The sequence below is a fragment of the Scylla paramamosain genome, chromosome 18, assembly GCF_035594125.1.
Source record: "Scylla paramamosain isolate STU-SP2022 chromosome 18, ASM3559412v1, whole genome shotgun sequence".
Classification (NCBI taxonomy): Eukaryota; Metazoa; Arthropoda; class Malacostraca; order Decapoda; family Portunidae; genus Scylla; species Scylla paramamosain.
In genome coordinates, this window is record NC_087168.1 from 19279713 (window position 1) to 19304649 (window position 24937).

General features: G+C 45.1%; 1 protein-coding gene across 1 annotated transcript in view; it reads right to left on the reverse strand.

The window, feature by feature from the left end:
- The window catches only part of LOC135109244 (homeobox protein prospero-like), a 267558-nt gene that overhangs the window by 89178 nt on the left and 153443 nt on the right, over positions 1-24937 (reverse strand). Inside the window, 1 exon segment of the mRNA XM_064020495.1 lies at positions 1780-1857. Coding sequence (XP_063876565.1) covers positions 1780-1857 — 78 coding nt within the window.

Here is a 24937-nt window from a genome sequence, read left to right on the forward strand (position 1 = left end):
ACAGGTGAGACAAGACGCCACAGGTGAGGATTCTGAAAGGTGTGAGGGAAGATGCTACGGCAGCTACGCTATCTCGTCCCCCTCCTCCTCCTCTTCATTCTCTTCCTGCTCCTCGTTTTTCTTCGCACCTTTGACGGTTTCCTGTTATCGTCAACGGTGTGTGTGTGTGTGTGTGTGTGTGTGTGTGTGTGTGTGTGTGTGTGTGTGTGTGTGTGTGTGTGTGTGTGTGTGTGTGTGTGTGTGTGTGTGTGTGTGTGTGTGTGTGTGTGTTATAGTTTAGCATTGTCTTAACCTGATCACATATATGCTAGTTCAAGTACACATACTCTTTCCATGCCTCTGCACCTCTCTCTCTCTCTCTCTCTCTCTGATATACAAGCATACAATTCATTCCTTCCCTTTACCTTGTCTTATTTTCCTATTTCACTGTCCTTCTGTACTTCCTTTCATTCCGCAATCTTTATGTGCATATATATATATATATATATATATATATATATATATATATATATATATATATATATATATATATATATATATATATATATATATATATATATATATATATATATATATATATATATATATATATATATATATATATATATATTCATCTTTCCTTGTCACCATTATTTTTTCTCCCCACCAACGATCACTTTTTCCCTTCATTTCTCTTTCCTCTTGCTCCATTTACTACTATAACATCCATTAACATCAAAAACATTCCTAATTCCTGCAACTTCCTCTAAATCTAATTTCCCCGATCCTTGTCAGTTTCTCCCGGTAATATTCTTCGTATCTTACACTTTCCATCTTTATTCTAACTCATTAACGTATTTCCATCCGCTTCCTTTCCCAATCCCTCGCTTATTTCAACCGGTCATCTCTTCTCCTTCTTTCCTGGCAGGTGCTACGGACGGGGCCGGACGTTCCCAAGCCGGCCACGTGTCCTAGAGAATGGGGGAGGCGAGGGTAGGATCGGATAAGGCAGGGAGGAGTGACAGGAATGAAGAGGGTGAGGGGAGGGAGTGAGGGGAGGGGTAAGGGGTAGAGTGAGGACGAGAGAGAGAGAGAGAGAGAGAGAGAGAGAGAGAGAGAGAGAGAGAGAGAGAGAGAGAGAGAGAGAGAGAGAGAGAGAGAGAGAGAAACAGTCAGGAAGAGATAGCAGCCAGGTGAGTCTGTTTACTTCGAAATAGGTGATGTGTACCTCTATTTGCTAGTTTTCGTTGTCTTCCTTGTGTTGTGTGGGTTTGTGGGTTTGTTTGTTCAGTGTTGTGCATGTGGGGAGTAAAGGGTTATTGGCTTATTGGTAAGAGAGAAGTGAAGGTTGTAAATAGGTTTTGATGTTTTGGTTCCTGATGAAGTGATGGTATTTTGTTGTCATGTTTTCCTCATATCGGTATCCTTGGCTTGTGTGTGTGTGTGTGTGTGTGTGTGTGTGTGTGTGTGTGTGTGTGTGTGTGTGTGTGTGTGTGTGTGTGTGTGTGTGTGTGAGAGAGAGAGAGAGAGAGAGAGAGAGAGAGAGAGAGAGAGAGAGAGAGAGAGAGAGAGAGAGAGAGAGAGAGAGAGAGAGAGAGAGAGAGAGAGAGAGAGAGAGAGAGAGAGAGAGAGAGAGAGAGAGAGAGAAACAGGGAGATAAACAGAAAAAAACAGACAGAAAACACAAACAAACAGGAAATATATAGAGAAAAGAATGACAACTTTTCCCACATCTGCTCCTTCGTCAGGCAGTACCAACCCACGTGCCCCCGGGAAGAGAAAGGAGGAAGATCTATCTACCTTTTAGGACTGTGTGTCGTCTGGGCGCATGACTCCAGACAAACGGGTCCTGGTGGTGACGAGCCGCAAACAACCTTTCTGCAAGTTAGAAACATTCTGTATTGGTATGGGGTCACCGTACCCTCCTCGACCGGCGCCTGCACACGACCGCCCACCGCCCCTCTCATGCGGGCCTCAACACCCAAACAACACCCAAACAACATACCTAAAGAACACGCAACACTGATAAGAGTACATCAATACATACGGAGACATACACAACATCATCGTGCACTATTTCCATGTGTAGTTTCTGCTTTTTTTCTCCGTCACTTACACATCTGCGGGAGAAATAAAGTCGGGAGCCTCAGAGTAACGCAAGAGTACTATATCTTCATTTAAAGTTTCAACCTGGAGGTGACACGTAGTTGAATCTTTAGGTAACATAATAACACTACTTCCACTCTGAGTTTCCTTACAAAATTTCTCCTCTCGTGTCTAACTTGCCTGTCAGTTTGTCTTGTGCTATGACCTGCAGGTGTTCACGGCTTTACTAGTTAGTATCTCCCTTGCACGTATTTCCCCTCCTCCACCTTGTCTCCTCCTCCTCGTCCTCTCCCTGTCATCCCTCTCGCTCTCGCCTCACACTCACACCCCCACAATACCACACCGCCACCTCACATCCTGCTTCGTTTAGCTTCCAATGCCACGCTGGAGATTCAGAGCCATGCCACTCTTATCCCCTCCCTTCCCCCCTGCCCCTAGAACCCCTCGCACCGGAGGAGGGAAAGAGTGAGAGAGAGAGCGAGGGAGAGAGGGAGGGAGAGAGGACATCCTTCCGGGAGTCGACAATGCTACTGAGGCTGACAATGGTGCCTGGGCGTAACCCCTTCCTGGCACTTCCTCCCGCTCTGTATTTACGACTCGGCGGCGTGACCTCTGCGGCAAGACAAACGGATGACCTGCGGGACGGCGCCGAGTGGCCACTGCACGCTGCCGGAGGACTACCACTTGGCGTTATGAAAAGGGGTGTTGTACTGCAGTGGTGGTGGTGGTGGTGGTGGCAATGATGATGATGGTAATAATACTGATTTTTCTTATGTATAGAGTAAGGTAGAGTAAAAAATTTAGTTCCTTCTCCGCCTTGTTGACATCCAAGAAATAAAATGAAAGAACGAAAGCAAGAAAAAAATTCCTCTGGTGGCTTTTTGACATCCAAGAAGCAAAATGAAAGAAACAAAACAATAAAACAGTACAAAGAAAAAAAATCATTCATCCACATCCTTGACTCACTAAAAGTCCAAAGTTCCCACGAGATTTTCCCAGACTTCTGCTTCCGTGTTTTTAAAGTCACATTTCAAGACACGCACGTGGAGTTTAGCATCCATCTCTGTGAGCGTTAGTTGGGAGCTGTGAGGGATAGCGAGAGGAAGTCCAGATGATGCACGGAAGAAAAGGTAATAACTAACTATTATTCATGAGTCTAGAGAACCAAGGAGAGAATAAACAAGAAAGCTAGACGAAAACAAAACAAAAACATCAAAACCACAGGATATAGATACCGAAAAAAAAAAAAAAAATGCAGACAATATCCACGTTGCGAAACAATCAAGGTACAAGGAAATACATAATCTAAGGCACAGATGTTCGTGTAAGGCTGTGATCTGTATCGCAACACCTGCAAGAGTGAGGGAGGAAGGGAGGGATAGAGGGAGGGAGGGAGAGAGAGGGAAGAAACATCGTATTTACCAACACCCTGCACCTCCCTCCGTTTTCTTGCTCCATCTGGTTAGTGGAGTTCAATAGGAAGATTTAGAAGGTTAGATAAGGACTATGGAAGTAACCTTAACCTATTAGTTTCCAGACATAGACTCTTTATTTCTGTTCAAAACATGACGCTCTTTTCAAATCGTGATCTAGACAGTAAAGGAATCAACAGTGAAATTAATGATATGAATGGATCTAAAACTAACCCAACTGCAGATGAAAACGCTAATGTTATTTCAATATTGCCCGATAAGATAAATGTATAGAGAGGTGCGGTAGCTGTGAATTGGTGTTTCTTATACAGGGACTGCCATGTGTTTGCTGGCTTCTTGTAGCTTCCACTGTTCTTATGTTCAATGAAAAGGCACCAGATAGAGAGAAAGAAAGAAAGAGAAGGCGTACGAGGAAAAGTAAGATGAATTTTTCGATTAAAGAAAACAACAACTTGATCAAATCCTCACAGTTTAATGTTGCGCAAGTCTGATTTTTTTTAAAGAACCGCAAAGAAAAGATGCACGAACGAAACTTCTCATGGCTTTGAAACTGGAAACGTCCCACGAACCTCAATGAATATTTGCTTATCCTTGACATACACACACACACACACACACACACACACACACACACACACACACACAAAGTACATAAAACTTCACATTTTCACACCTACGAGTAAAATCAAGCATATCTCTGCGGCCGGACGAGGAAGCAAGATAAAGAATGGTTAACGCGAGAGGGCCTTCTGTAAACCAGCCACAATAGGAAAGAAACACACACGCGAGGAGGAAACTGTATCAATCCCTCCGCCCTGCTTTTATTTTTACCACTGGAATATATACATGGGGCAAGTACAATATGAAGGGAAAGATTTTTATATGGTGATAGGTTAATTTGTCTCTCTCTCTCTCTCTCTCTCTCTCTCTCTCTGGACGAACTATATCATGCACTCTTTCACCACACATGCAATTACTTATAGTCATCACCACCACATCACCGTTCTTATAATTTTGACAGCTCTTCACCACCACCAGTCATTCCTACCACATTATCACCTCATCACCACCACAAAAACGCACCAAGCACTACAACCTTCCATCTCCACCGCAGTGCTTCCTTCATACTGTAGTACAATGATGAATGTTGTTGCGTGCATCAGACACAAAACAGCAACTGCAACATATGTATTCACAACTACGCACATTACACACGCACACACGCACATACAGTAAGGTTATCACAGTTACACATAACAATACACACACACACACACACACACACACACACACACACACACACACACACACACACACACACACACACACACACACACGTGCACGCTGAGAACAACACCACAAGCACACTCGTCAACAACAAAGTATAACATGACACAACACCTCTGACTCTCAAAAAAAAAAAAAAAAAAAAAAAAAACACAGCACCGCCACCACCACCACCACCACCACCACCACTACCAGCAACTCACAACTTCACAAAACAAAATATTGACGGTCCATACAACTCAAATCCAATTAACTTTATGCGAGCACAAAATATATTACAAAAAAAAAATAATAGTAATACAAAACTAGACCAAAAAAAAAAGATAAAAAAGCATTTCAATATTTTTCACGATGTTACGGATGAAAAATATTAATACAACATGCTCTTGATAAATAATAAATGTAAACCCCTTATATATACATACACACATACATCCATACACTGTGTTGTCACCGTATGTACAGTATAGGAAGGCCAGGCGGTAACGAATGGCAGTGCACGAGTATAGCGAAATTGCACCTATACCGTTTAAATTCCATACAACGAATAACACTAATACTAATAAAATGAATAACACGAGTGGAAATAAATAAATGATACCAAAAATTTCGTCCAATGTCGAATTGAACTTGAAATAGAACAGGAAATTACAAAAATGAGGGAGGCGAGAAAATATAATCTGGGATCTTGTGGTATTTGGTACATGAGAGAGAGAGAGAGAGAGAGAGAGAGAGAGAGAGAGAGAGAGAGAGAGAGAGAGAGAGAGAGAGAGAGAGAGAGAGAGAGAGAGAGAGAGAGAAGATAACACCAACCTCGTCCACAGATGATAAAGGAAAAAAATGAAGAAAACGAGGCATAACGAAACTTTCATTATCATAGAAAAAATAAAAAATATCGAAAGAGGAAATTAAATAAATAAATAGGAAAAAAGTAAAAAAAAACATGAGTCATCGGAAACTTAGAAAACACACACACACACACACACACACACACACACACACACACACACACACACACACACACACACACACACAAACTTACGAAAATTGAATAATGAATGGGCAATGAATGGACTGCGACAACACGATCTATGAATATACAAGGAAAAAAAGCTACAAGCCCACCAATCCAACCACCCACGCCCACCCGCCCACAGCCAGACAGGTGACCCCAGGTGGACAACTTTCACAAAACAGTTTTGCAGATTTACTATCAAAAAGTAGAACGGAAGTGATGCGTGTGAGGGAAGGGCGAGCAGTAATACTAGAGAGAGAGAGAGAGAGAGAGAGAGAGAGAGAGAGAGAGAGAGAGAGAGAGAGAGAGAGAGAGAGAGAGAGAGAGAGAGAGAGAGAGAGAGAGAGAGAGAGAGAGAGAGAGAGAGAGAGAGAGAGAGAGAGAGAGAGTCATGGTATCATTCTAGGTCTCAGATAATGGCTTGGTCTGGAGGAGGATGATGATGATGATGATGATGATGATGATGATGATGATGAGGAGGAGGAGGAGGAGGAAATCGAGGAGGAGAAGAGGAGGAAGGAGAAGAGGAGGAAGGAGAAGGAGAAGAGGAGGAAGAAGAGGAGACGTGGTTTTGGGGGGAGGGGGAAGTAACAGGACCAAGTGTACCGGATGAACTAACAAGGTCCGCCGCTTATCACACACACACACACACACACACACACACACACACACACACACACACACACACACACACACACACACACACACACACACAAAACAGGGACAAGAACTGATAAACTACATTCACAAATACACACAAACACACATAACTACACAGAAACATTTGCAATACGAGGAAATCTTGACGAAACGAACGAACCAGAGAGAGAGAGAGAGAGAGAGAGAGAGAGAGAGAGAGAGAGAGAGAGAGAGAGAGAGAGAGAGAGAGTTAGAAAGGGTGACTAGACGCACCACACGAGGGGAGCAGGACCTGTTTATCATCACTACAAGGTCGAACTATCGGTCTTCCTTCGCCGCCTCGCACCGCTCCCTTGTTGCTCCTAGATAAGGCTGCTGACTACCGGACGTTGGCGGGGCAGCAGCAGGAGGAGGAGGAGGAGCAGGAGGAGAGGGCGGACTACGCTCCTCGATGGCAGGGCAGCAGGACAGAGTGACATCAGGAAGAGAAGGCCGATGAGGGTTGGAGGGAAAGGTCTAGGATAATGAAGAGCAATGTAACTTGTCCCAAATCATGTAGTAGTGAAGGTCTTTGCATTTAAGGGTAGGTGAAGGAAGCCTAGTAAGAGGGAAGGACTGAAAGAGGAGGAAGGATAAGGGTGGTAAACGGTGGCAATGACGGTCCGCTAGAGAAGGACTGACAGAGGGGGAAGGAAAAGGGTGGTAGACAGTGGTAGTGACGGTCTGCGCACGGAAGGCAAGCGAGGGAAGACTAAGAAGATCTGAAGAAGAGGAAAGGGAAAGGAGAACAGATACATGCCTTTATACTTAAAAAAAAAAAAAAAAAAAAAAAAAAAAAAAAATCTCTCACCCTTCTTGTTTTGAAAAAGTATACGTATCAGTAATCAGGTTCTCTTTGTCAGACTATCACTGGAATCAAGAAAATACCTTTGGAAATCAAGAGAAAGAGGAAAGGAAAGGACTAGACAGAAGGCCCTCTCAAATAAACGTTTTATTCTATCTATCACCAGGGTCGTTTTCAGAGCATACAAATCATTAATCAGGTTCTCATGGGGTTTTTTCTCTTTGATAGTACATAATCTTTGTTAAACTGTCGCTGGAGTCATGAAAATCCCATTGAAAGTCCCCAATGATTTCCGCTAGAGGCCTGTTAAAAGCAGCAGATAAGACGCCGCCACGTTATAAATATGGACGAGAGACTCAATTTGGGAAAAAGGGAAGAAGGTGTTCGGCAGACTAAGATCCTTATTCTTAAACCCTTTGCTATTTCTTCAGGAGTATTTTTAAAGCCCACAGATGTGATTAGTGAGACTCTCATGAGTGTTTTTCCTCCGACTGATAATGTTGAATCTTTGTAGAATCACTAGAATCATACAAACATCTTTAAAATCCCTTGTAACTTATCATTAAACGTTTTGCCCTTTCATCAGTATTTTAAAAGGCCACAAATGTTAGCTAGATTCTCTATTGGGTTGTTTTGTCCCCACTGATAATGTAGAGACATGGTAGAATGGCTAGAATCATAGAAATATTGAAATCAGAATCAATGAAAAATTGAAATCTCCTTATAACTTCAAACAGAACATGATAAAAGTACTCGAGATACGCCACCAAAAAACGCTCAATTTTGGGCTAAGAATCAAAGGGAACTGCATAAAAGAATCGTGATGTTTGGCCGAAACTTTCCATTGTATTGATATGTCTGGTGTCTCCAGGAATCCAAATATCCTGAGTTCGGGTTGACACATCTAGTTATGCATGACCTCTATTGCTAACCCTCATCCCCGAAGTCCGTGGCACATTGACAATTATAGAAGCGAAATATACCCGGTAGTGTGTTAGACGGCCATGTTGATGTTACGTCTGGTCTCGTAAGAAACCCAAACATTGCTACTCTTCACTCTTAAGATTCGTGGCACACTGACAATTATAAGCGAAACAACAGTGGCTAACAGGTGGTGTTGGGCGGCCACGTTGGCAGGAATGGGAAGGAGACAAAGGTACAAGGTATTCTATAGTTGAGAGGATGGATAGCGGGGGGAAGACAGGATAGCCGAGCCAGGGTGTAGGAGCCTGACACCTGGAGACAGGGCCCGATAAATAAACGGGGTAATTGGACTCGTGATTGGAAGAGAGGAAACACCAAACGTTACACGGAGATAAAAGAAACACATTGGGAAAGAAATATCAATGGTGTGGGTATCGAATCAAACACACCTGTACACAACTGCGCAGGTACACTTGAGAATGAATGACCGGGACTCCTGAGAACTTAAGACTGGCAAGAAAGGAGAGGAAGGGAAAGATTACGACTAGTCTAATGATTCACAAAGGAGTTCATTATCTGCCTCGCTAATTAGGGAATGCGGTAGGTGAGTACAGGTAACTAAAGTAACTAAACAAGGTGACAAGGAAGGTAAGTAGGGAGGGAAGTAGAGATAAAAAGTAAGTAGTAGAAGAAGCGAAAAAAAAGGGTAAAAATAATATAAATGGTGAGGGAAATAATAGGCTGAAGATAAGTAATGGGAGGAATGGAGGCAAATAGGGAGGAAAATAATGAGTAAGGTAAATATAATAGCCTAAATAATGAAAGAAGTGGAGACAATAGGTGGAGAAAGGTAAATGGGGAGGAAAGTAATAGGTTGGGCAAAGATAAAAGATAAGTAATGGGAGAAGTGGCGGCAGGTGGTGGTGGTGGTGGTCATGGCGGCGGCGGGGTGAAGGGATGCGGGCCTCAGCACCCTTCCTCTCCTCGACCAACTTGCGGTAACTCAGTTTGCGCCATGAGGCTGAAGGTGATGAGTTGTGGCCGCGCACCGCAAACCCCACAGGCCGCCACATCCCTGCCCACACCCCACCCACACTTGCACCTCAGCCCACGCCAACCACACGCCGCCCTCTGCCCTTACAAGCAACACCCATCCTCCTCCGTCTCTGTGTTCGCTTCACTTTCACTCATTTTCGTTTCATGATTCTAGTTGGAGTGGAAAGTTGGTGATGAAAAATATCAATGTTTCTTGTTCATTTGGAAAAGTAAATGTCTACTTTTCTCCGTTTATAAGACGAGTACATTAATTCTACATCTTATAAGTAAAACAGTTATCTTTTCCTCCTTTTATTACAAGCATAAAACACTCTTTCCGTTTCTACAAGTAAATTTTTTGCCTTGCCTTCATTTACAAGATACTAATTCATTATGTTTTGACAAGCATGTCTGAACATTTCTATCCACGTTTCTACGAGCAAAAATGTCTCTTTCCTATTGTAAAAGTGGCGAAAATCACTTCTACGCTCATACAAGTAAATCGCTAACTATTTCTCCCTTTACAACAAACACAATTTCCTCCTCCAAAAAGTCTGTCTTTCCTTCCCTTTACGAAACGCATAAGAGCACAAGACACAGAGAAACAGATCAAAACAAACTTATACCGCACTCTGCTAACTATTTCCCCTTTTAGAACAAGCATAACGTTCTCCTACATCTTTAGAAGCAGGTTTGTATCTTTCCCTGCCTTTCAGATACGCATGAGTGCACAAGACACAGGGATAATGGATCAAAACACACTTGAACCACACTCTGCAGCTCCCAGGATATGAGCAGCGTCCCCACAGCCTCCTGAAGCCGCAACAAAGGGCAGAGGGCGCCGCCGTCGATGCACGTCTGTGTTTACCGTAAGTGGCGGTGTTTGAGGGGTAATGCTGCTCTATTTTGTGGGGTGAGAGGCACAATAGCGGACAGAGGCGACACCACAATGGCTGGCATCACTTCCGGCCTCATTTGAGTTATCTGGCGGCGGGTTCCGGTGTGGAGAGGAACCTGGAAGTCAATCTCTCTCTCTTTCTCTCTCTCTCTCTCTCTCTCTCTCTCTCTCTCTCTCTCTCTCTCTCTCTCTCTCTCTCATCCTTTCCTCCCCTTCCCTTTCCTCCTGTCCTTTCCTTCCTCTACAATACTATCCGTAATTTTTGTTCATTAATTCCTCTTCTTATATTCTCCATCTCTTCTTTTTTCTCACATTATTATTGATTCCTTCCCTTCTCTTCCCTTTCCCTTCCTCCTATTCTTTGCTTCGTTCTTTTTATTCATTCATTTCTCTTCTTATATCCTCCATCTTTTATTTCTCCCATTTTCCTCCATTTTTAACATAATTACTGATCCCTTACATTTTTTGCTACATCCTCCTCCATTTCCTTTCCCTCTCCTCCTCTTTCTCATTACTCAGCTTCCTTCCCTCGTGTAAATACAAAACATCCTTGTGGTCTCCTAGCGAGGGGGAGACTGGTGTTGTATTGAGACCACTGAGAGGCATTACAGGGGCGGAGCAGATCGTGGAGAGCGGCGACACAGAGGCACAGAGGCAGGAGAGATAGGGTACTGTGCTGTGTCGCGGGGAGAGAAGCTTTGAAGGAGGCAAGACAAGGGGCGCTTGGAGATGTTCACTGAAGCTTTGGGCGGTGGTAACAGGATGGCTGGCGAGGTTGGTGAGGCTGGCGAGGCTTTCTAGGGAGCAGGAGGAGAAGGAGGAGGAAGAGCAAGGGTGACGACAACTGAGAGCCCATGCCGGTGCCGCAGACCCTAGGGAAGACAGCGACTCGAACTGCCAGGCGTCATTCTACCAAGATTAGTGTGAAGCAGCTCTGGCCAAGCGAGCGAAGCGTGTGCACTGGTCTTCGCTCTCCAAGACTCCTTACGTGTGCCTCCTTCACCTCACACGACTCCCCCTTCCTCTCACACTTCTCCCGGCGACGCACTAACGATTTGTCTCCTCAAACCACACAAGACACAAGGATTAAAACAGCTAGGGTTAATTCAAGGGTTCGCAGAAATTCCAGACGCTTGGTAGAGGGAGAAAGCGAGCCAGGACGAAACACAGTGACTAAGGAAAGTAATTACCGCGGCCTCTGCAACACTATTAAGGCCATTGTCTTGGCTCCGCCGCGCCGCTCCTTGGTCATTCAACCGTCTTCTGGCCACTCACACGCCGCCCGCGCCACCCAAACTGCCCCACAAAGGCGAAGTTTACTGTGGCCAAAGTAACGAGTCCCTCTTAAGCAGTCACCGCCCCGCCTGGATATTGCCGCCACCCGCCAAGAACACCGCCGCCCGTTAATGCTGCCATGTTAATTTCATTCCCTCTGACTCGAAGTAAGAGTCGATGTCAGGGGAGAAAAAAGATAAAAAAAAAGGGAAAAAAGAAAGGATAGAAAGCCACTCTACATGAAATTCTATCCTACATTCGAGTATTCAAAGGGTTACATCTTTTATTACCTGTGTTTTAAAGACGAAAGGCGTAAAACTAAAGGAATTAAAGGAGTTTGGGAGGATTCCACGAAGACACCCAGCGGAAGACTGCATCCATTACTGCTGCTGCCACCACGAGAAGTTTGGCCAAGTCTAATAAATATGTCTTTTCCTCTTCCTCTTCTACATCCTCCTTGGCTTCTCCCCCGTGTCCTCGTCTTCTAATATCACTGTTATAAATCCCTTACATTAATATTTCTTGGTTATTTCCTCTTCTTCCTCTTTCTTCTTTTCTTTCTTCTCTTCTACCTTAATGTCATTCTCCAATATTAATATAGTTTTCCTTGTGCTCTTCTTGAAATCTCCTTTATTGATTCCTTTCATTCTTTCTTGGTTATATTTTCTTTCTCTTTCTTTCTCTCTTCTTCCTCAACCTCCTTCTCTCGTATAAATATAAAAGGTTCTCGTACCCTTTAAATATTTCTATTACTGATCTCACATACTTCTTTCCTCTCCTCTATCTCCTCTTTTTTTTTTTCCACCATACTTTTCTCCTGTTCTTGCTCCTCCTCCCTCTGATCTTCGCCAACTTCCTCTTCTAACATCTCAATTAACAATCAATATCTCTCTTTCAATTGCTATCATATCTTTTGTTTCGTTTACTTCCTCCTTTTTTCTCACGTACTCTTCCTTCACCCATCCCTCTTTCCCTCCTCAGGTGAAAAATAAACACGCTGTCGCCTTCCCTCCGTGGGCAACTTATCTTCCTTTCCTTCCTCCTCCAGTCTCTAATCTTTACAGTCCCCGCGTTTCCGAGGGTCACTCCCACTGTCCATCGCTCGCCCTTGCTCACCGCCACGAACCTCCCCTCGAAACGGACGAAGATGGACGAACTAATCTGGAACCTAAGGGCCCTCCCAAGGTGGCGCAAGGTGGTTTCCCTCATTAAGCAGTTAAGGTCTTGCGGCGGCCAGTTTGTCATGCATACATCATGATGGAGCACTGGAGGAGAAGGGGGCGACGGGCGTGACAAGAGGGAAGGAGGGAAGGAAGGGGAAGGTAGGGGAGTGTGGAGAAGGGGGACAGAGGGAGGGAAGTGAGGGGATGTGGCAGTAAGAAAGGCAATAAAACAAAGGGGTGGAGTGAGGACTTTTGTGTGTGTGTGTGTGTGTGTGTGTGTGTGTGTGTGTGTGTGTGTGTGTGTTTTAATTTAGTGTCCTTTTTTTTGTACTAGTTACGAGAGAGGGAGGGAGAGAGGGAGGGAGGAAAGGAGGGACGGAGAGAGAGAGAGAGAGAGAGAGAGAGAGAGAGAGAGAGAGAGAGAGAGAGAGAGAGAGAGAGAGAGAGAGAGAGAGAGAGAGAGAGAGAGAGAGAGAGGATAAAAACAAGTGATTCATTACCAAAAGGAAACAAAACAAGAGAAAACACAAAATCCAAACCACAAATTAAACAAAACATAAGAAACTAAAAAAAAAATAAAATAAAAACAGGAACAAGAACAAGAAGAATAAATAATGACCTTGAAGGAGGAAGTGTACGGAGAGCGCGGGGGCGGATACACAGAAGGAGGAGGAGGAGGAGGAGGAGGAGGAGGAGGAGGAGGAGGAGGAAGACGACAAAAGGTTATGCTAACAGGTTAATCTTCTTATCAGGGAAGTGGGGATATTAGGTGACTTTATCTGAGCCACGCCCGACCCGCCTGGTCCTTAAGGCTGGCGATAGGGTGGTAGGGAAGGAGGGAGGGAGGGGGAAGGGAGGAAGGAAGGGAGGGAGGGGGAAGGAAGGAAGGGGGGAAAGGAGGGAAGAAGCAGGAAGCATGAGGAGGCTGTGTGTGTGTGTGTGTGTGTGTGTGTGAGAGAGAGAGAGAGAGAGAGAGAGAGAGAGAGAGAGAGAGAGAGAGAGAGAGAGAGAGAGAGAGAGAGAGAGAGAGAGAGAGAGAGAGAGAGAGAGAGAGAGAGAGAGAGAGGGGGGGGGGTAAATACGAGTATATATACACAGTCATAGCAGTCACACAGGTTCACAGGTGTTAGCAAGGTATAATCAGGCCATCACACCTGCAACCTCTCACTTGCCAGTAAACTCTTTAATCAGTGGTGTACACAGATTCCTGCAACCGAGTCCCTCTTATCTGTCCACACCTGCTGAAACAATATCATTACCTACATGATGAATACCAATCAAACTTTTAACTTTGCAATTCCAAACAGTCTTCGTTACCATCTTTATTCCTGTCGAGTCTCAAATTCCAGTGTTTTTTTTTTTTCTGAATTTTGCTGAGGTGATTCAAAACACGTAATAAGAGTGTCCACTAGTCTCTCTCTCTCTCTCTCTCTGCTTACTACACGTTTTTTTTTATCTTTTATTTTATTTATCTTATTTTATTGATATTTCTAAACTTATCTTGAATGTATCGCATGAAAAGAGCTCACTACTCAGGCATATTCTCTCTCTCTCTCTCTCTCTCTCTCTCTCTATCTCTCTCTCTCTCTCTCTCTCTCTCTCTCTCTCGCTCTCTCCGTCACTCCACACCCTTCGTAAGTAAGACACACTATATTTAAACGTCGCTGTCTATCATCAGTATCGTCACCTATCAATCAAAACTAATTAACCTGAAACACCCACGTCTGCAGGTAAGGTGATACTTTTAATTCAACTCAAACTAAGGTAACGAGGTATTAGCCACTAACATGCTTTCTCCCTTTCCTTTTCCTCTTCCTTCTTCGCTTTTTTATCCTTTTTCTTCTCCTTGCGGCTTAGAATGTATGAATTATCAGGACAAATCAGCCACTAACATCATTTCCCTCTTTTCTATTCCTCCTTTTCACCTTCCTCCTCCTCCTCCTCCTACTTTTCGTTCTCTTCCTTTTCATTTCCATTCCCCTTTCTTCCCTATGTGGCTTAGAATGTGTGATTTACCAGTGAAGGAAAAAGCAAACACTAAAATCTATTCCCTCTTTCCTATTCCCTCTTTCTATCCTTCTCTTCTTCCCACTTCTCATCCTCCTTCTTATTGTAAATTAGAATGTGTGACGCCGCTCAGACGCATCATGCCTCCACCATCTTCTCCCTCGTCCCTCTCCCACCACCACCACCAGCACATTAGTAACATTAAGTCCCCCCCACCAATGGTCTTCACCCATCCTCTAATGAGTTATTGTAATTAGACCAAGTGTTGCAGCGATAGGATAGACAAGTAGGTATAGGAATAACGAGGGTGTGGGAGATATTATAGGTAAATGAATAGGTAGGTTAGGTAGAACATTAGGTAAGTACGTAGGTTGGTGTAAGGATAGGGAGTGTAAAAAAATAGGTAGTCAGATAAGTTGGTTAGTTAGGAATATGGAGGGTGGGTAGATGTTATAGGTAAATGCATAGGTAGGATGAGTGTGTAGAATGTAAGATGTGTCTATTAATTAATTTATACCTGGACAGGCTGATGGTTATTAGGTAGACATGTAGCAGGAGGTAAACATAGGCAGATGAACAGGTGAATAGGGATAACAGAAGAGAAAAAAAAAAGAGATGGAAGATGAATAGATATGTAAACTGTTACTCGTAACATATAAATACATATACTATACCTTATAGGATAGGTAGATAAACAGTGGACAAATAGATAAATGGGTGAGTGAGATAGTTAGTGTAATAAGAGTATATAGAAATAAAGAATAGATGTGGAGACAGACTGAATAAAAAGCAACATGGAATAAAGTGATATTGAGAGGAGGAGGAGGAGGAGGAGGAGGAGGAGGAGGAGGAGGAGAAGAAGTTTGGTTACTACTACAACTACTATTACCATTATCACCACCACCAACACTACTACCACCACCACCACTACCACTACTACTACTACTACCACCAGACAGCAAAGGTGGTACATGAGATAGGTAAATGCGATATGGAATATATTACAGAGTACATCGCGTGACGGGAAACATTATTCTTATATATGGCTGTGATTAGTTCTTCCCCTTTCACCTACCACAGAAAAAAAAGTAGAGAGAAAAAAATATATAGTGAGAAATAAAAGTGCTAACCCTTACCAATATTCATCACCATCATCACCATCACCACCACTACAAGTTAACTTCACTACACCACCACAATCACCACATACAGCACCATCAAAACGCCACAAACGATGAATAAGTCACTATATAACCGTTAGAGAGAGAGAGAGAGAGAGAGAGAGAGAGAGAGAGAGAGAGAGAGAGAGAGAGAGAGAGAGAGAGAGAGAGAGGATCATGAAGAGTAATGGCGAGGAGGAAGGAAGGGGAGAGGGAGGGAAGAGAGGGAAGGGGGAGTGGGAGGGCGGATCAGTATACAGAAAGGAAGTCAGGAGAAGGAGGAAGAGGTGAAGGAAAGACAGGAAGAAGCTGCATTATAAATAAAAGAAGGAAGAGGTGGAAGAGGAGGATGTTGGATGGAGAGAAGAATGTATAACTGGAGATATGGAGAGCCACACGAAAGAAAGACGATAAAAGAGAAGGAGGAGGAGAAGGATGAGGAGGAGAATGTACGGTAAGAGAAACAGAGAAACGAAAGAAGACTAAGAAGTAAAGAAAGAGAAGAAACTGATAAGGTAGGTAATTAAAAAAGAACAGAAAAAAGTGTAAATATATCAGTCTATATATAAGTGTGTCTGTCTGTCTGTTTGTCTGTGTGTGGGTGAGCGTAAGTGAGACTCATTAACTAAAACAAAATTCACCTTTACCACTCATCTTTCGTCAGGAGCTTTCTACTCTAAGCATTAATTAAAACGCAATTCACAGAGAGCTGATTAGACAATTTGCAACTATTAAACCTCTTTCTATAATTAACATAGCGTGTCTGGGGCTGATGCGGAGGTCAAACTCTATCACCACTTTATGAAAATTTGAGACATTAGGAGGTCAGGCGATTCAGCTGCTGAGGGGGAGGCGGCGGGATTGTGGGCAAACCTCACGCAATATGGCCAATTTCAATATATTCGACGTAACTTTTGGGGGAGTTATATCAAGGGGAGGCTTTCAGGCTTAGTATTTATGTGGTGAGAGGTTTGATATGGATGAAACTGTTGATAATTCCGGGTTAAAGGCGTGAAGGAGGAGGAGGAGGAGGAGGAGGACAAGAACAAGAACAAGGTGAGAAATGAATAAGAATAAGAAGAAAAAAAGAATAAGATGAAAAGAAGAACAAGAAAAACAAGAACAAGAAAGATAAAAAAAAAGGAAAAAAGAAAATAAGAAAAGAAAACACTAGAAATGAATAATAAAATCAATAAATCTGGCAATACACGTGTGGTGCAAACAGGTGACAGGAATGACACGAGACGAAGACACCCTCACGGAGCGCCGGGGCAAGTGGAGGGCGCCGGTGTGAGAGAGGGAGAGGGTGTAAGGATTACCAGGGAAAGGGTGATTGAGAGCCACTGCGGCCACCACTCTCTCTCTCTCTCTCTCTCTCTCTCTCTCTCTCTCTCTCTCTAAAGGTCCGGTCACCCTTAGACGTGGGAATTCTTAAGCTGTCTGCGTTTATGGTGTACTGACTAGCTACCTAACTATTTAACTGTCTAAATGAATAACTAGCTAACTTACTAACTGATTAACTAACTTATTAAACTAACTCACTGATCAACTAACTAATCAACTTACTAGATGACTAACTTAGAAATGACTTTTTAATTAACCAACCACAAACAAACCAATATACTAACGAACAGACTAACTGACAGACTAAAGTAACAGTGTATCTACTTCTATGTATATGATAAGGAGGAAGCTGACGACGCTGACGACAACGCTGTGGATTATCAAGTCATTATCTCTCACAAAGGCACCGACAGTCTGCGGGGATCTCTGTGCTGCTCGCTCGCTGCCTTTCATGAATCGCGTCTCGAGTTACCTGAGGCGCGTTCAAGAGGATTCGAACTTGTAAGCAAATTTATACCTTCCCGAAAGTAGTTTAGTCTATATTAGGAATACGAGTTTTTGATGTTTTCTTGTAGTGTTATTCAGTTTAGTTGTCGTGGTTGGAAGTCGAATAAAAATACTTCTTTTCCCTCCTTTGTGGTTAGTGTATTCCTTCAATCTTACGTTCAGTGATTTTTTTTTTCCTCTTTTTTATGTAGGGGGTCTTTCAAATTCCACACAGGGTTAAGACACCTATTGCATGTCCAACTTCCGCGTTAGTACCTTCTCTACATAGCCAAAATCGAGTTAGTTATCAAATCTCCCGCGTTTTCCATGTAGACATTACTGATTCAAACGTTCGCATAGGCTTTGACAGGTATTGGATGTTTAACTCCCTCGATGTAGCACCTTCCCTTCACCCTACAAATCTGGACTCGTGCTGGTTCTCAAATTAGTAGCTTTTGCCACGTGGATATCAATGATTCAAAGTACACACAGGCTCAGACACGTATCAAATGTAGTACTTTCCGTTCACCCTGAGCAGCGAGAGTAGCGGTGGTTGTCTGGAGTGTTTACCATTTTAATACCACCCATTCACAAACATCACTCACCACACAAGCTTAGGCACCAATCGAATGTTCAACTCCGCGATGCAGTACCTTCAGTTCACGGTGCCCTGGCCTGAACTGCATCCATCTCTCACCGGCAATACTTTTCCCTGCACAACTCTCCCTTCCCTCTTCACGGTCCCCTCTCTCTGCCTCTCCCTCTCTCCTGCTCACCCCCTCCAAGGCCCCAGCGCTCTACGGGTGACTGAAGAACCATGAGGCACACAATGGCCAGCCCTGCGACACGCCACTGCACCCTAACTGCCCCTTCCTTCCCGCCGGCCAAAATGCCTCTCTGAACGTCAATCACGGACGCATTGTGTGCACTTATGACACAAAACCTGGAAGCACTTCTATTCCGCCGTTCTTTGGTCCACTTTTTTTTTTTCTCCTTCCGTCCACACCTGACAATCGACCGAGAGGAAGAGAGAGAGAGACAGAGGGAGAGAAGAGGGGGGGAAGAGAGATGGAGAGAGGAGTAATTTTTCTCTCAATAGTGTCGCCAGTTTTGGTGTGGGTGGCCGCCTGTCAGCCGCTCCTCACGCCACAATGGTAGTACTATGTCTCTGACGCTGCGCAGATCGCTCTTTCCTCCCCCCCTCACCCTAACATGTCTTCTTTACGCCGCGCACTTAATAAAAACAAAGTCTCATTCAGAAGTTAACCTAAAACAACATTACGAAATAGATAACGTTTTATAACACCGGTATCAGCAACACACAGACCTTGAAATGACCAACACTTATATCATCACCACCACGACCACCACCACCGCCACGACCACAGATACCAAAACAAAGCCAGTATCAATGCTACTGGGTCACCACCGAGTATATGGGGACGAGGAAAAGGCGTCAACCATGCTCATGTAACATACATATCCTGACACAGGCATCCATCACCGCGCCGCGCACACCTGCATCAGACTAACAGCTTTGGCTCCATTGTCTTGTACACCTGTGGCTTCGTCCCTCCCCTAACACTACCAGCTGTCGTTAAGATCGCTGGGAGGAGGAGGAGGAGGAGGAGGAGGAGGAGGAGGAGGAGGAGGAGTTGACGTCAGGAAAGGAGTAGGGGGAGTGGACAGAGGCGGTGTTCTCACCCACAATCTCAGTGTGCCAAGTTATCAATCTTCATCTTAGGGGGTCGCACAGTGGCCGAGCATGGGAAAGGAAGCTGAGGGTATCCCACCACCGCCACAGATGGTCTCGGGGAAGTGCCAGATAAGGCGTGGGGTGGGCGACTCTCACAACGTCGCGTGCTTTTCGTATTGTATCGTGCGCGCGACCCCGGGCACTGGAGTATGGCGCTGCCGGAGCCTCCACACGACACGGATAGAGACATAGAGACTTCCTGCCCACCGCCGCCATCCCTCCTGCGCCACGTTCCCACACATTAGACCGAAATGAGGAAAGAAACTTATCTGTACGCCCAATTTAGCGCGGGGTAAAACAGAGGCAACAAGCAACACCCTGGATTTAAAGGACCGGCCCTCAGGATAACAATACCGGGTCTCATGGGGCGAGGAGGGCGGCGCTGAGGCCAAGAAGGACCCGCGAGGCACCGGCACAGTCCGAGGCGCGGGTCCTTGTCGCATTAGGCCCGTGAAACAAGGTAATGGGGTGAGACACTTGACAATGATGGACTCGCCGCTACCGTGTATCTTCCCGGCCTGACCCCTTAGTCTTGACTCGTCCCCTCTCCTCCTCCTCCTGCTCCTCCTGCCTCCTCTGCCTCCTCCTCTGCCTCCTTCTGTTGCTGCTTCTGCTTCTACTTCTGCTGCTGCTGCTGCTGTTTCTACACTTACTGTCTTGTGTCTCTGGATATCAGTTTTTTTCTGATTTTTTTTTTCTCTGGTGTTTCTGTTGGGAAGTTTCCATTTGCTGTCTTATTTCATTTGGGTGTCGCGGATTTTGTCGGATTTTCTCGGTTTTTCTTGTTTTTCTCTGCGGATTTTCTAAAGTTCACTGTTTTATTTCTTCCGGTGTCGTAGTTTTCTTTAATAAAAAAAAATAAATAAACCCTATAATTACTTCAAAGATTACATGATGTTGCAATTTACTTTCACCATCATTAAGGATATCTCAATGTTCTTTCATCTACAATATTTTCCTGTGAGGATATTTTGTTTTCACAATAATGAATACGACACCCTTATGTGATCTTGGCGCCACTCACCACGTCCACACACCACCACCACCACCACCACCTGGCCCACGGGTGTCCTGAAGGCGTACTCCGCTTCCCCTCACCTGAGTTAGCTGTTTCTTGATGTTACTCGAACGTTACTCCTTCGGTATTGCAATGTCTGGTTTCCTCTTATGTTATTTGCCAAGAAGTTCTAACCCAGATATCATATTCTTGCACAGCGGGAGCATCAAAGATCATTGATGTCAGGAAAGTCTCTTATATTTTCATTTTATCTCAATGACGAATTGTGGCCAGATTTGTATCAAGATATTAACTGAAGTCACAAGCCTTAACGACAACCTTTCGGACTAAAAAAAAAAAAAAAACACTCAAAATACTCTCCTTTGAGCGTTTAAAATACTTAAAAATACTCTTACAACAACCTTTGGGCCTTAAAACTTGTAAAAATCTTCGCACGACAACCTCTCGCCTCATAAAAACACTCTTAGAAATACTCGTCTGATTAAAAAAATAGAAAAACCTAATGGCTAGCCTAGTCACCCTTCACCCTCACTGCTCTTTGTCCCCTACTGTTACATTGTCTACTGAAGAGAGGTCACTTGAATTAGCTGTCCCCCTCCACCCCTTTATTCATCCCTTTAACACGCCCCTTCTCCCCTCCCTGCCCCTTCCTTCTACACCCGTCTACACCCTTCCCTCTTCCTTCGTTCCCTTGGCGGCATAAGGACCTTGTGATTTGCATACAGGGGCGCCAATACGTCTAGCGAAGCCTATCCTGCCGTGCCCGCATGCCTCCTCCTCCTCGGGGCCTCTCACGGTGGTTTCCTTACTACTGCAGAAGTCGCGGCTGGGGTCATTTGTGGAAGGGAATGGGGTGGAGGTGTTTGAGGAAGGGAGTGCCGTGGATGGTAAGTGTTTAGGGTATGGGGTGTTGTATCCTGTAGAAGGTGGTGGTGGTGGTGGTGGTGGTGGTGGTGTTGGCTGGTTATGTTACTTAGGTGAAGAATAAAAAAAAAAAATAAAAGCTGGGTATGGTTTTGTATATTATTATCGTTCTCTCTCTCTCTCTCTCTCTCTCTCTCTCTCTCTCTCTCTCCTCTCTCTCTCTCTCTCTCTCTCTCTCTCTCTCTCTCTCTCTCACACACACACACACACACACACAAAGGATTAAAAAATATTTATTCACAGTGAGGAAGTCGAGGGTGGGATCTTGATGAGGACGATGAGTGACCACCACCACCACCACCACCACCTCCTGCTCCAGCTCCTCCCTTCCCTTCTCAGTCCCGTCCTGGTCACCCCTCATTCCCACAGTTCCTCGAATACATTAACCACACAAGGGGAAGCAAGCCGATTGTTAAGACTGCCATAGCTGGAGAGGGGGAGGAGAGGGGGTGAGAGCGAGAGCGAGAGAGAGAGAGAGAAAGAGAGAGGAGTCAGACTAGGCAATTAGAGGTTTGAGTGCCCCTATGTGAAGGTCTAAAAGTCATTTGAATATCTGGAAGAATGGACCAGCATGGAGGCCAGCGTGCAAGGTGTCTATTGTGTGGCTAAGTGCAGACTCCCTCCCTGCCCCGCCCCGTCTTTCCTCGCTCCCTAATTCCCCCTAGCCGCCCTGACCCTCCCTGACCCCGCAGCCCCGATCGCATTAGTGTTGGAAGATGAGATAAGAATGTCAAGTCTCTCTTCTCACTGCGAGGGAAGGAAGGGGAGGCAAGGCGTCTCGTTCATTTTTTTTTTCTCCCGCTCTGAATTTGCATGTGATTTGGTGAATGTTCGTAGTGGTTTCAGAATACGCAACAGTAGCGACAAGAAAGTTCAGGTCTTCCTCTCGAAATTCGCTTGTGATTTGTTGAGTGTTAGTAAGAGTATCTGAACGCAAAGCAAAAATGATGAGGACATTCATGAACGCTTGAAGACGATAGGGAATGTCTTACGTGATATGGATTCAAGCATGTCTTTCCGTGAATTTTAATGGATTTCACTTCTATAGACAAAATGAGAAAAGAGTACGAAAGCACGTCTCGAACCACACAAATTCTACTGAGTAAATAAGAAGTACTGGTTAAAAGAGGAAAGGTAACTATCACCACTCCAACATGACCATTAACAACAACAGCCACAAGAGTAACAATCCCAAAGTAACAACAGAACAAGACTAAGAGCAAGAACAGACTGAACTTGGCCACCTACAGATCAGACACACGAGAGGAAGCCAAACTCGGACACCACCGAAGAAAACTTGTACGTGATACACACACTGACTGGGACGGGCAGTGTGAGAGACCCGAGAGGACGGGTGGCGGCGCGGCAGCCTTGCACACCTCTCTGCTAGCATAGTAACCTGAGTGGTGAAGACGCCTTGTAAGGGTCCCGTCCCTGTCTGGCCTAAGGGGAGGAGTGTGAGTGGTAGGAGGGTAGGAGCGCCGGGAGGAGGGGGTGAAGAGAGAAAAGACTGTTTGTTAGAGAGGGAATGTGGTTTTGTTCTACACGACAGGGAGGAGCTTGAGGGTAACGAGTGGTACGGACGGGAAGGGTGGCGGAAGGAATGGGATATTGTCAGGACACAGGGACAGTGTTGCTTGGTGTGCCTGCATGTGTGTTGCGTGACTGACAGGAGGATGAGCCAATGAGGGAAGGGTGGACGGATACAGAGACCACCTAGCACGGATCCACAGCAGGAAGAAAAATAGAGAAGAAAAAGAAAAGTATACATTTATAACTTTTTTTCATCAATTGCATCAATAAATTATAGAAAAATCAATGTGAAATGTACAGACTAACGTAATTCATTCATGCAGAAGGTGGCGCGAATATTGTGCGTTACTTGTATACTTATATTCCTGTTTTCTTCTCTTTTTATTTCTTCTCCCACTTGAGCAAAGCCGGAGGGGAAGTTCGAATGTATGTACGTGTCGAGGTGGCTTACGTCCCCTCACACACACACACACACACACACACACAAGGGGTCATGGGGGGTCGTAGCACTGGCCACTACTTGGCTCGGCCCTCCAAGTGTCACGCCTTCGTCTCGACCCGTGGCTTCAGTCGCCGTGGCTCTGATTTCGACGCAACTCCTGATGCTCCACCGACGCTCCACTGAGAGGTTACCCGCCAGAAATCAAAACAAGGACACTACCAAGAATGGTAGTGGATTTTTAACGCAAAAAACCGTACATTTTCCGAGGTATAATTCACGCGGGGAGCCAAGAGTTTCAAAATATCTAAAGGTTGTTATGAAAAGACATGTCGCTGGTGTGTATTAGGGATTATAAATGGTATCTACGGGCTCTGTTACGTGGATGCGGTGCAGACTGCGTAAATTCTGTAGGGGCTGCCTTGTGAGGCGAGGACGGTGCCGCGGCGAGGGTCGGGACGCGGGCAAGAAGCTAACCATTTCCTCCTTAGTGTTCATGAGGCGACAAAAGACTTCCTCTCCTCCCGATGAAGAACAATTGCTTACGAGACACGTCTGAGAATAGCTTAATCTGTTCCTAATTAATAAACCAACTAAAGGCGCGGGTTCTGGCGAGGCTCCTTGCGCCTTCGTCTCCGCGGCCCGGCTTCCTGTGGCGTCCTAAACATTCCACAACTGGAACTGGCGACGCATCACTCCACGGACCATATTCTGAAACACTTCTGCGCAGCACCTTCAGTACATTCAAAAGGCTTTAGTTGAAGTTCTAATGACAGATTAACAAAATTTTTTTATTATTAATAGGATAAACACTCTTGAGGATCCAGCTAATTATCTCTGTGGCCGTTGGAAATATTCGTGGTGAGAGAGCGAAGCGTTTCTGAATACGAGCCCAAGACTCCCACGAAACGCAACCAACACAGCGGAGGCTTCGCGAGTCTGGGTTATGACGCACACTACACACTTCCAAGAGATCAAGGTAAAAAAATGAGCGGGGTTGTTCATGTGACCAATTTGCGTCCACGTGGGAGGGAGACACGCGGCAAGGAAAAACACAATATCTTGCTTTGGACGGGGATGCAGCGCCTGGGGACGGGAAAACATGAGCGCCACCACCTTGTCGGGTCCCGCGGGGCCTGCTGGTACACACTGCTGCGCCGCGATCTGGGGAGACGCTGCTCAAGTATACAAAGTTTTGACGAAGACCAGCATGTGGAGGAAACGATTCCTGGGTTCCTGAGACTTCCAGTGACATTTCCACTTGGTGAGGCGCGCCACGTCTACCCAAGCCAAGAATTTAGTGCTTCTGTCGCAACTCAGCGGCGCGGCATCGTAAAAACTGCATTCAGAAATGCAAATGGCCCACTTGTGACGCTTTACGAGGCACGTTTCGAGATGTTTACATTAAGCGCCTAACAAAACGAGGGTTGTGCCCTTAAAACACGACATTTCACCTGGCACCAGCACACCTGAACACCGCGAGAAAGGTCACCACCACCACCACCACTACCACCACGCCCAAGCACCAGGCAGCGGACGCCCTCAACAGGTGCCTTGGGTTAGATTCAAGAGAGTAGGAAGTGGCGGTGACCCTCCTTCCTCCACGTCCCTCGACACCTCCACCCCCTCGCAGTCTCACGTCGGCCTCACCCCCAAAACAGCAGGTGCAGGA